General features: G+C 41.6%; 1 protein-coding gene across 10 annotated transcripts in view; it reads right to left on the bottom strand.

Moving 5' to 3' along the window:
* Positions 1–12073, bottom strand: part of GALNT11 (polypeptide N-acetylgalactosaminyltransferase 11) — a 97331-nt gene that overhangs the window by 11034 nt on the left and 74224 nt on the right. For 7 of the 10 annotated variants that reach the window (XM_054495259.2, XM_054495260.2, XM_054495262.2 and 4 more), the window contains 5 exons: positions 10397–10520; positions 8076–8242; positions 5974–6099; positions 3051–3300; positions 673–790 (listed from right to left, as the gene is read on the bottom strand). In XM_054495259.2, the coding sequence (XP_054351234.1) occupies positions 673–790; positions 3051–3300; positions 5974–6099; positions 8076–8242; positions 10397–10520 (785 nt within the window). The remainder of the gene's footprint in view (positions 1–672; positions 791–3050; positions 3301–5973; positions 6100–8075; positions 8243–10396; positions 10521–12073) is intronic. The other 3 variants (XM_063668005.1, XM_063668004.1, XM_063668003.1) reach the window with 1 other exon arrangement.

The raw sequence follows: 12073 nt of genomic DNA, 5'->3' as shown, positions 1-12073 counted from the left end.
GTGGTGGCATGCGCCTGTACTCCCAGCTACTTAGGAGGCTGAGAGGTGGGAGGATCGCTTGAGCCCAGGAGGAGTTCGAGGCTGCAGTGAGCCACTGTATTCATGCCACTCTACTCCAACCTGGGCAGCGGAGCAAGACCCTGTCTCAACAAAATAAATACCAATAAATACATGGCTTCTTACATGCTTTTTCATTTCGTTGTTGTTTTCCTAGCCAATGGATCAAACATGTATACTCTTGACATTTCGAACAGATATTATCCATATCACAAGATTCTGACAACGTAGCATTCATTAAGGACAATTTGTCCATAAAGACAGTCATGGAGCACTCTGGGAGGCCGAGGCAGGAGGATCACTTGAGCCCAAGAGTTCGACACCAGCCTGGGCAACACAGTGAGACCCCCATCTCTACAAAAAATAGAAAAACTACAGGCACGTGCCTGTAGTCCCAGCTAATCAGGAGGTAGAGGCAAGAGGATCTCTTGAGCCCAGGAGGTCAAGGCTGCAGTGAGTCATGACCACGCCACTGCACTCCAGCCTGGGCAGCAGAGAAAGATCCTATCTCAAAAAAAAAAATAATCAAGGAGAATATAAAGAAAATATGAGATCATGGATGAAAATCATATTCCACTACAAAGTTATTAATTGAGCATGCAAAAATTAAATTACCCGAAATGATATTTCCAAATTTTCTCCTCCCCAGATATCCATGCCACTATCATACTGTCCAAGTTCATGGAAATACTGTCTGTTCATGGCAAACAAACCTCCAGCCATTGTTGGTGACCTAGAAAAAGGAAAATTACTGTACTCATTCCTTATAGTCAGTTATCTTACCTACCACTTTTGTTTAAAATACTCAGTGTCAGTTTGGAACATAACTAATAAAAATTGAATTAATGATTATGAATCATTTTATCCAGTATCAGAGAATGAGCCAGGCTGTACAACTGAATTTTCTAGATTGCTAATAATATGCTCGTATCTGGCATACGAAGGCTACTTTTCTAAGTCTCGAAAGTTCTCTTCCTATTATAACCATTTCTGATGGAAAGCCACCTGATATGGTCACTCCTCCTGACAATCTCACAGAGCCTTGGGGATCAAAACTGGGCTCTGAGGTCCACCGAGGAGAGACCCGACAAACATCACACGTTGGGAGTTGGACTCACACAAGTTAGACCAGTGGCTCTCAACTGGGATGACTGTGTCCCCAACAGACATTTCATAATGTTTGGAGCATTTTTAGCTGTCACATCTTGATGTGTTTGTGTGGCAGGGTGCTCCTAGAATCTGGGTTGAGGTCTGGGATTCTGCTACCTATCCTAAAATGCACAAGGGGCCCCTACAACAAAGAATTATCTGGCCCAAAATGTCAGTAGTGCCCAGGCTGAGAAGCCCTGTGCTGGAGTGAGAAAAGCCACTGGTCCTCTCAGGGACTTGAGCTAGCTTCCAGTCTGCTCACTTCCTAAAACTGGATAGAGGGGATTGTGGATTCTAGTGGCCCAAGCTGCCTGCACAAGAGAAGCAAAATTATCTGCAGGGAAAAAACATCATCCCAGGTATGAATGTATTTCTATAATTTTTCATATATCATGTCTGGCACTGAGCAAAAAAAATAAGAAACAAATAAATAACCAGGCAAATGGGAAGATAAAATCACATGAAAACAAAATGAGAGAAACAACATACACCAGAAACAGATATGAAGGGGTTTCAAATATGGAATTATCAAGCAAAGACTTTAACTGCTCAGTATATTCAAAGAAAAAGACAAGGCAGAATTCGGCAGCAAATTAGTTACTTCAAAAAAGTAACCATGTTTATACATATCCAAAAGACACTTTTTAAAAACAAGACCAAAAAAAATGTAAGCAGCCAATGAAAAAGAGATTATCTTAAGGGAAGCAAAGTAAGACTAACAACGCTGACTTCCTGTCTGAAATGGTGAATGCCAGAAGGTTCTTGAATGATGCCTTCAAAGGCTGAAAGAACATACATGTCTGCTACTGCCAACCTAGAACTGGATACTGAGTAAACATGTTCTTCAAAACAATGGTGAAACACAAGGACATTTTCAGAAAAACAGAGGACTGATCACTAGGATGTCCAACTAAAAGAACGACTAAGAGTGTTCTTCAGCCAGGATGGGAGCAATCCCGGATAGAGCCTACAGCTGCAGAAAGAACAGGGTAACATAAAGCGGAGATACTTGGGCAAGCCTGTGTGAATACTGCTACGTAAGAAATGGCTTCTGGGGTTTAAATTGTATAACAATATACAATATTGTTGTATGTAACAACAAATAAATAAACAATAACAAATAACGATAACAACATAATAACAATAACAAATAAATTGGGGGAGGAATAACTGAAACGTGAACGTTCTGAGATCCTGGCATTGTTTGGAGAAAGCACCAATTTTGATTACACTGGCAAATCAAGAACAAATGTATTCTTTAAAAAGTTAAAATACAGGTAAACCTCTTTGAATTCAATCTACATAAGAAATTTTTAAAGAAAACAAAAATAAGAAGAGCAGCTTTATATTACAGAAGATGAAACATAGATAAGAACATAAAATAATTCCTATACTATGACTTAGTAATTATACTAGCAGGAATCCATCTTCAAAATCCTAATGAAAGAAAAGGCTTACGTATTAATGTTTTTCACAACATCACTCCGGCTACCAAAGAACTGAAGGTAAGTTAGTGAACTATAAATACACCGCGGTGTTTGACATACCAAACAGCAACCACCACACGGGGCCCTCCCAGGGCTTCCTCTGCAATGGTGGCCTGGTCTGTCGCTTTTCTCACAGGCTCTAAGTCCTTGAGGGCACACATAGTGTTTTACTCATAAATCTTTCCTTAGGACTTCAAAGACTGCATAAAATTCAATACGTACTCAAGAATTTTTAACGTACAAATTAAGTCCAACACTTTTGCTCCTTACAAAGAAGGAGGAATTATCTTTAACATCGTTTTGTTCTCTTTTAAGGAAGCACTGGTAGGAATTTTTCAAACAAAGGAGCGATCTTACTTTATTGGTGCAGTGGCTCCCTCCGCTCCTCGTAGCTCAGAAAGGGGGACAAGATCCCATTTGAAGTGCAGCCCCCAGTTGAACCCTCCGCGGACGACAGGGGACGAGCTGTAGGCCAGCGTGTCAGCGCTGATGATGTCAATCACTGGGCACACCACGGTGTGCCGGTCCTCACGGATGGCGGCCAGCAAGGGCTGCAGCCACATCACATTCACTTCACAGTGGCTGTCCAGGAACACAAGGACTTCTCCTGGGGAGGAAACAACAGAGGCTCAGGAGAGTGTCACAACGCTCAATTTAGGTACAACCACCCGTCCAATGGGATGACGCACTGACACAGCATGAAACACAATTGCCACCCTCCCAGCCCCAGATGGCTTAACTGCTCCACTACGCTTCACTGCCGATGGTCAACAAGGACGTCCCTCAGCCAATAATGCTGCATGCAGTGTCCTGCTGTAATTGAGGGACCCATACAAATCATACGTGCGACTCTTGAAAAAACTGACAGGCAATTCAGAATCTCTTCAGTAAACAGAGTCAAAGTCTCACAGTAACAACTCAACTCTTTGGAAGCCCAGATATTAAGTATTCCAAGATGTTTTGGTGCCATGACAGTGGCCAGTTGTATGTAGATATTTTTATTACAATTATTTTAATCAAAATATTTTGAAGTTTAGCACACACTTAGAATACATCTCTCTGCCTCAGTAAACAGAGTACAGAGAACACAGCTGCCTTCTCACTGGTGACTAGGACCTGCACTGTAACTATGGATGATTGCTGCCACACAGCAGTTCTCCCCGAAGAGAGGGAGGCGCAGCCGGTGGTGCTCTCGGGATGCCTCTTGCTCATTTCTGTTTCTTCCATCTCCCACCTTTCCTTTCTACTGCCCCCACCCTCTTAGCTTCAGTGGCTCTCATCTGCCAATGGGATACACCTTTCTTCTAGTTAGCAAAATATAAATCATCGACATTTTATTCTGCATTTTAAGCTCCTCTTGATAAATGTGAGCAGAACTGAGGTGTTTTGTTTTTTTTTTTTTTTTTTTTATAATTTCAAATTTAAGAGCTCCACGGTTCTTCTGAGCAGTTGAGAACTCAGAATGACATCATCAGGTCGCATTGTTTTTCTAAAAGTGCACTTGTGAAATGTATCAAGATTTTACATGAACTACTTAAAGCACCAAATGTTATCTATCCAACTTCAACTAGTGCTAAAAGCAGTATCTCAGACAGTTTTCAATGATGCCCGTCAATCAGTCCCACAGTTCAGTGTCTGTAAACAGCCTGAAGGGTGGGGGATGTAGGCAGCTCTCCGCTGTCACTGAATGCAGAAAGGCAGAATCTTCCACATGCACATCAGTGGGGGTGAGGTGAGATCAATCACAATTGCTTCAAGGAGAAAATGGATTCAGAGCTTTTCTTAATTCTAAGAGTGTTACTTTTTCCAATTAACACCAATTTAAATGAAGACTACATGTGGTCACAGTGAACCTGAAACAATGACTTCCATGCAAACTGGCTTGCTCCTGACAGATCCTAAACTATATCTGAATGAGGACCTGAAGAGATCATAAGGGAAAAAAACCTAAATAACTATTGCTATCTAAAAAAAGTCAATTCACAGTAAACATGCATTGTAACAGTACAATGTTTTGAGGGGCTTAATATTGAAAATACCCCAGGATTTTCACTTTATTGCTTTGCCTTGAATAACTCCACACAGCCAATTCAGTAAGTTTTTACATGACTAGAAACCTAGAAAAAAAGTCTCACAAGCCTTGAATTCAGTCTGCATCCACGGCAGATGGGATGTAGAGGAGCTGCTTCTCTTTTTTTTTGTTAATTGCTTCAGGTCACTGTGGGCTTCAGAGAAAGAAGAGAAGACAGATACTAAAAGTGAAGTTCCAACTCAGCCCAGCACACGAGCCAGTGGCTCCACAGGGGGAGTGGTGGTGTGCAGTGCCGACCACCACAAACCCAGATGCAGGTTATCTAGGAGAGCGTGGAATATAGGAAGGACTGCAGTAGATGCTGTCACTGCTAGGGAATGTCCCCACCAACTTCCATCATTCTCAAACGATTTTCAAAATTTTTTCGCCATGTCCATGCCCTACCTGCAATATCACATGCCTAACATTTTAAAACAGATTCATTAGTTTTAATTACATTTATTTAAAATTTTTTAAATTACAATCATAAATGAAACTCAGGGAGACCAATTACACATAGGTAACCATAAAACGAAATACAACAGAATCAATATAACGTAACTGAAGACTGACCAGATATATTTTCTGCAGAAGACTGAATTTGAGATCGGTTATTTCTTTTTAAAGGGGGAGATCAGTGTATGATGGAAATATACTAGTAACAACGGAGACTTGCTCCTTGATGGAATCAGAAGGATTAAAAGGGAATTTTAAAGAAAATGCCGTTTATAGTTTTGTAAGTCAATCTTACGTCCATTTACCAATTAAAGTCATGCTGTGTGGCTCCAGAGGGATGCGCTCCGCACTAAGAATTAAAAGCATAGTTCCAATCGACAGTTTGGGTTCATACATTTTAAATTTTGTATTTAAAAACATAAAAATTCAGTTACATTTTGGTCTGGGCTTTTCTGCTTATATAAGTGAACAAGATATAAAATCTATTTGAGGGGCAGTTAACTATCAAAAAAGGGTCGCTATGAAAATAGACACTGAGGATTTGAGAGTTCAGCCCCGTGCACTACATGCTTTGGGGCAGCAGGCTTGGCGTTATGAACAGGCCCTTCCCAAACAGAACAAGCCTCATCTCTCCTGCTGGCAATGTCCATTTGAAACACCACTTTTCATAGACTTTGCAGAATCAGGACAGGTGCTGAGGCTCGAGCCCTTGTCGTCCAACACCCGTAAAGCAAAGCTAACGAGAAGTGATACCTGTCGCGTGGGCCGCGCCAATCATTCTCCCTCGAATCAACCCCTCACGCTTTGTATTTCTTATGACTTTAATTTTTCCAGGGAGGTATTTTTGGACATATTCATCTAGTTCTCCTTTCAAATCATCTGAAAATAGAGTCCCACAATTATTCAAACTGTATGAGACATATAGAAAGACACTTTACAGCTAAAGTTGTATCTAGTACTTGCTAAAATTTACAACAAACTATCAAGCAAATACTACAGAATATTTTACTTTAAAAGAGTATTGTAGCTTATCCTGTAGGAAGAAAAAGGAAAGAAATGAAGGGTAAGAGCTGGACTACTAGCGAAGAGGAATACTTACTTTAGTTACAGACTTATTTGTATCTCCATAGCATCGAGCACAATGCTTTGCATAAAGAATGTTTGAAATGAGTATTTTGAGTGCATAAATGTTCAGCTGACCGTATATAAATCACATTGATAACAAAGAAAATGAGATATAAATGCCTTTTATTACAAAGGAATTTATTAAGTCTTAGTCCATTTCAAAATAGTTAAGAAACAACTTCAATTGCCCCTACCAAGAATAACAAGAACAGCATTGAATATGTCCTTTTATTAATTTAGCATCTTTCTTCCTAGGTTGCTAAATATTTTTTAAGGAATTCTATGTCATTCGCCTGTATATTTCAGAATAACTTGAAAGATCGTTTAAGATAATAAGCAGTAATTCTTTCCATAGTTAATATACAAACCACCTCAAATTATGAATTTTTCCTTTTAGGTAAAATAGCCGCAAAGTGAAAACCAGAATACAAGCTGACTTAAAAAAAAAAAAAAAAAACCCAACCATAAGTTCTAGAAATCAGTATGTAACCAATCTTCTACTTGGTCCAGACTCAGATTTATTTGTTAGGTTTTTTGTTTGTTTGTTTTTGGCCAAGGTTTGGGAATTTTGCTCCCATGAGTCTCTGTCCATTTCTTTACCTTCTATATTTAAGTATACTGGTATACCAACTCTGATGTTGATACAAGTGGTACTTAATAAACGCTTGAGTGCATGAAAAAGTCACTGGCATACACCTGTACCACTGTGTTTCTGCAGGCTGCTGTCATGAAAAGAGCAGAAGGCTTGGAGCTATGCAGACTAGAGGTCTCATTTCCACTCTACTACTTAACAGCTATGGGGTCTGAGCAAATTACTTTTTATATTTCTCCCTCTATAGAATGGGCTTCCAGCCTTTCTTGCAAGGTCACTGAGAGCTGAATGAGCAGTGTAATAAAAAGCCTTCTATCCTGTTTGGGTACACAAAGCCATTCTTAGCAAGAGTCTATGTTGAATTAAGAAAGGCGTACAGAATATAGAATATGTAGTGAATCATAAAATACTGGCATTCAGAGATCGTTGAGGAGCTATCAGAATGCAATCCACTTTTATCTGGGGACGATCAGTGTAAGAGACTTAATAGAGAAGCATAAGCCAAGGCATCATGCCAACTGAAAAAAGCCCATCTCAAAAGGTCACATACTGTGTGATTCCATTTATATGACATTCTTGAAATAACAAAATCAGAGATGGAAACAAAATCATAGAGAGTCGTGGTTTCAGGGACTGGGGAAGAGTGGAGGAAAGCAGGAGGTGTGACTAGAAAGAGGCAGCACAAGGGCCCTCCAGGTGAGGAAACAGTTCTGTATCATTGCAGTGAGGGTTGTGGGAGTCCACCTGTGTGACAGAATGACCCTGGACCACACGCACTGTACCAACGTGTAGATTCCTGGTTCTGATAGGGGAATTTTATGATGGAGCAACTGGATAAAGGTACATAGACCGTCTTTGTAACTTCCTGTGAACCTACAGTTATTTCAAATAAAAAGATGTGTGTTTTTTAAAGTAAGCCACGGAAAAAATTTCATGGGCCAAATTTGGGTAGCATAGTTTATAAGCAGGTTACAAAGATAATGGATTTCTTCAGACTTATTTGTAGTCAGCCCAGCTGTGACTGCATGCGTAGGATCCCCACCTACCACGTACTTGAAAGTTCAGCTGTGTTAATGTTTGTCAGTGCTGTAGTGACTGACAGCCTGGATCCAATGTTACCAGTTGCAGCATTCCTTACCAAAGTCACTGTCATCATCCACAAGGATGATCTCATGAAGCAGGTGTGCTGGCGTGCGGTCTATGACACTGTGCACTGTCCGAAGCAAGGCAGAAAACGCTTCATTATAGAAACAGACAACAACACTAGCAGCTGGCAGGTCAGGTGGGTAGAACTTTTCTTTACATCTGTAAAGATAAAGATGAGGAAATTCTGACATTTTAAAAGGCTCGAATGGTTTAGGTTATTATTCACCTACAGATTTACTGTCCCCTGTTCACCCTCTTCCCCCACCCCCCGCCTTTTTTTTTTGAGACAGAGTCTCGCTCTTGTTGCCCAGGCTGGAGTGCAGTGGCGCTATCTTGGCTCATCGTGACCTCCCCCTCCCAGATTCAAGCGATTCTCCTGCCTCAGCCTCCCGAGGAGCTGAGATTACAGGCATGTGCCACCACATCCGGCTAATTCTGTATTTTTAGTAGAGACAGGGTTTCTCCATGTTGGTCAAGCTGGTCTCGAACTCCTGACCTCAGGTGATCTGCCCACCCCAGCCTCCCAAAGTGCTGGGACTACAGGCGTGAACCACCCGCCCAGCCTGTTCAGCCTCTTTCTAACATTATGGTAACAACAATTTTTTTTAAAAGCATTTACAAAAACAATACGGTTTCTTCTTCAAGAGTTTTACATTTTGTTAATAATGTCTCCCTCCTATACCTGCTATCTTGTTTACTTTTGGATAAATTTTTTCTTTTTTTGAGATGGTGTCTCGCTCTGTCACTAGGCTGGAGTGCTGTGGCGCGATCTTGGCTCACTGCAACCTCCGACTCCCTGGTTCAAGCGATTCTCCTGCCTCAACCTCCTGAGTAGCTGAGATTACAGGCCTGCGCCACCACGCCCAGCTAATTTTTGTATTTTTAGTAGAGACAGAGTTTCACCACGTTGGCCAGGTTGGTCTCGATCTCCTGACCTCGTGATCCACCCACTGCACCCTCCCAAAGTGCTGGGATTACAGGCGTGAGCCACCACATCCAGCCGGATAAAGATTTTTTAAACTTCAGGATTTTTTTTTCTTTTTTGGAAGAGAGGTTACATAAAAATGTAAGTTCTTTTTACCAAAATCACTGCAAGTGTTTCATGCAGCACTCATAAGCTGATGTCCAGCTTCTCCTCAATGAGGTTTCAAAAGGAAACAAATATAAGACTTTATATTTGAAATTTTATTTTTTTGCCCAATAATAAAAAAGATTTGAATAAATTATGATATACCAAGATAACAGAAGAGCTTCCATGTATCAAATCATTCCAAGCAACTATTTGGAAAAAAAGGGTTAGGAGCTTTAAGCAACATCAAAAAGCCATGAACTGGCTCATGGCTGTAATCCCTGCACTTTGGGAGGCCAAGGTGGGCAGATCACGAGGTCAGGAGTTTGAGACCAGCCTGGCCAACATGGTGAAACCCTATCTCTACTAAAACTATAAAAATTAACCAGGCGTGGTGGTGCACGCCTGTAGTCCTAGCTACTCAGGAGGCCGAGGCAGGAGAATCACTTGAACTTGGGAGGTGGAGGTTATAGTGAGCCAACATCACGCCACCACACTCCAGCCTGGGCAACAGAGTAAGACTCCATCTCAAAAAAAAAAAAAAAAAAAAAAAAAAAAGCCATGAACTTAGAGAACACATTGAGAACCCTGAATTCTTTCCCAGGGCACACACAGCCCTCCAGCATCTGAGCCCTGCCTCCCTCCAGCCTTGTCACCTCTCTGCAGGGACCACTCCAGTACTATGCCCTTAGTCATGTAAGGACTTGTTGACTTATTTGCCTCCCCTGCTAGACTCTAGCCCTGAGAACTGAGGAACTACTACATCTGTTTGTTTCTTCCAGATCTCAAGATGGCGTGTAGCAAACAGAAGGTGCTCAACAAATGTCTGTCTGTGGAATGACTGACCACATGCACGAAAAGCCTTTGACGGAACAAAAATAATGCAAGAGAAAAGTGAAATGAGGAGTAAAATTCTTCACTGATTTTAATTCCTATTTGCCATGAATCCAATCAATAAACATTTAGAACAAACTTATACTCAGGTTATTTAATTAGCACCCTACTCTGCTTCCCCAGGTGATCTGAAATGTTAAAGGAGACACAGCAAGCTCTAGGACTCTGTTGGTCATCTCAGACCATGTGGCTTCACATATAACACAAGCGGAAATCTGTCTCAAGTTTCCTAGTATGCTGAATAAAGATGCTGCATTGGGAAATATGAACCCCGTCCTCATGACCTCTTACACTGACACTAAAAACATCGTGTTGTTAAAATGTATTTGCAAATCCGATAAGGCACATACGCTGCATTCCTTGTGTCTGGCACATCTCTGTGGTAGCCCAAGCGGTTACTGATAAGCATATTAAAAGCATGTTTCTGATAGCCCAAGTCTCTCAACTCCTGATCGCGTTCATTAAAAATCATACCTGCAAAAGAGTGAAGTTAGTCAGCAAATTAAATCTAGAAAGTATCATGTTACTGTTAATGATATTATGATCTTAAGAAAATGCTGACTTTATCCTATTATAATCTAATATCTCTTTTCTCAAACTTAGGTTGTCTCTAGGTTGAAGTCAAATTCTTATCAGTCTAGGTCAAAGCAAGTGTGTCTTAACCATAAACACCACCTGTTCACAAGCCATAATCTTTTTTTTTTTGAGATGGAGTTTCCCTCTGTCGTCAGACTGGAGTGCAGTGGCACGATCTTGGCTCACTGCAACCTCCAACTCCCTGGTTCAAGCAATTCTCCTGCCTCAGCCTCCCGAGTAGCTGGGATTACAGGCAAATGCCACCACGCCCAGCGAATTCTTGTATTTTTAGTTGAGACGGGGTTTCACCATGTTGGCCAGGATGGTCCTGATCTCCTGACCTCGTGATCTGCCCACCTCAGCCTCCCAAAGTGCTGGGATTACAGGCGTGAGACACCACACCCGGCCACAAACCATAATCTTAAGAATAGTTTATTATATTCAAGAGAAAAATTTACCTGCAACCAGGAAAAAATTTTTTATAATTTTCCATTAAAGCAATAGATTTTAGAACCCCAGTGGCCCTCAACAGGCCTCAATTACATGCGAGTTTTTACAGGAGTCCCTCCCCAGAAAAAGGCAACTGATAAGCTTTTCCATAAAAAGAGTTTCCTGGGTCAGACGCAATGGCTCATGCCTGTGATCCCAGCACTTTCGGAGGCCAAGGCAGGAGGACTGCTTGAGCCCAGCCTGGGCAACACAGCGAGACCTTGTCTCTACTACAAAAAAAAAACAGCAACAACAAAAAAACATTAGCCAGGTGTGGTGGCTCAGTGGCTCACACCTGTAGTCTCCATGACTTGGCTACTCAGGTGGCTGAGGCCTGAGGCAGGAAGACTGCTTCAGCCCAGGACATCAAGGCTGCAGTGAGCCACAGTTGTGCCACTGCACTCCAGCCTGGGTGACAGAGTGAGATCCTGTCTTTAAAAAAAAAAAAAAAAAAAAAAAGGCTTCACAGTTTCTGGTTTAACTGTCAGGGAATTCCTCCACAGGCCTAATCAAAGTCACTGTACTATTAAGCAGGGCGCGGCTGCTTATGCCTGTAATCCCAGCACTATGGAAGTGGAGGCGGGCAGATTGCTTGAGGTCAGGAGTTCAAGATCAGCCTGGCCAACATGGTGAAACCCCATCTCTACTAAAAATACAAAAAAAAAAAAACACTAGGCGGGAGTGGTGGTGCATTCCCGTAGTCCCAGCTACTCGGGAGGCTAAGGCAGGAGAATCTCTTAAACCCGGGAGGCAGAGGTTGTGGTGAGCCAAGATCACGCCACTGCACTCCAGCCTGCAGAGCAAGACTTTGTCTCAAAATAAATAAATAAATGTCCATTTTTAAAAAATAGTAGAACTCTGTTCCTTTAATACAGTGAATGTTTTATGAATATCCAGGTGTAAAGGGATGAGATATAGAATGCAGTGTTTCCAGCCGGGCATGGTGGCTCATGCCTGTAATC

The sequence above is a fragment of the Pongo pygmaeus genome, chromosome 6 (genome assembly GCF_028885625.2).
Source record: "Pongo pygmaeus isolate AG05252 chromosome 6, NHGRI_mPonPyg2-v2.0_pri, whole genome shotgun sequence".
Lineage (NCBI taxonomy): Eukaryota > Metazoa > Chordata > Mammalia > Primates > Hominidae > Pongo > Pongo pygmaeus.
The sequence above is the reverse complement of the archived record's forward strand: the minus strand, read 5'-3'. Positions and strand labels throughout refer to the sequence as shown.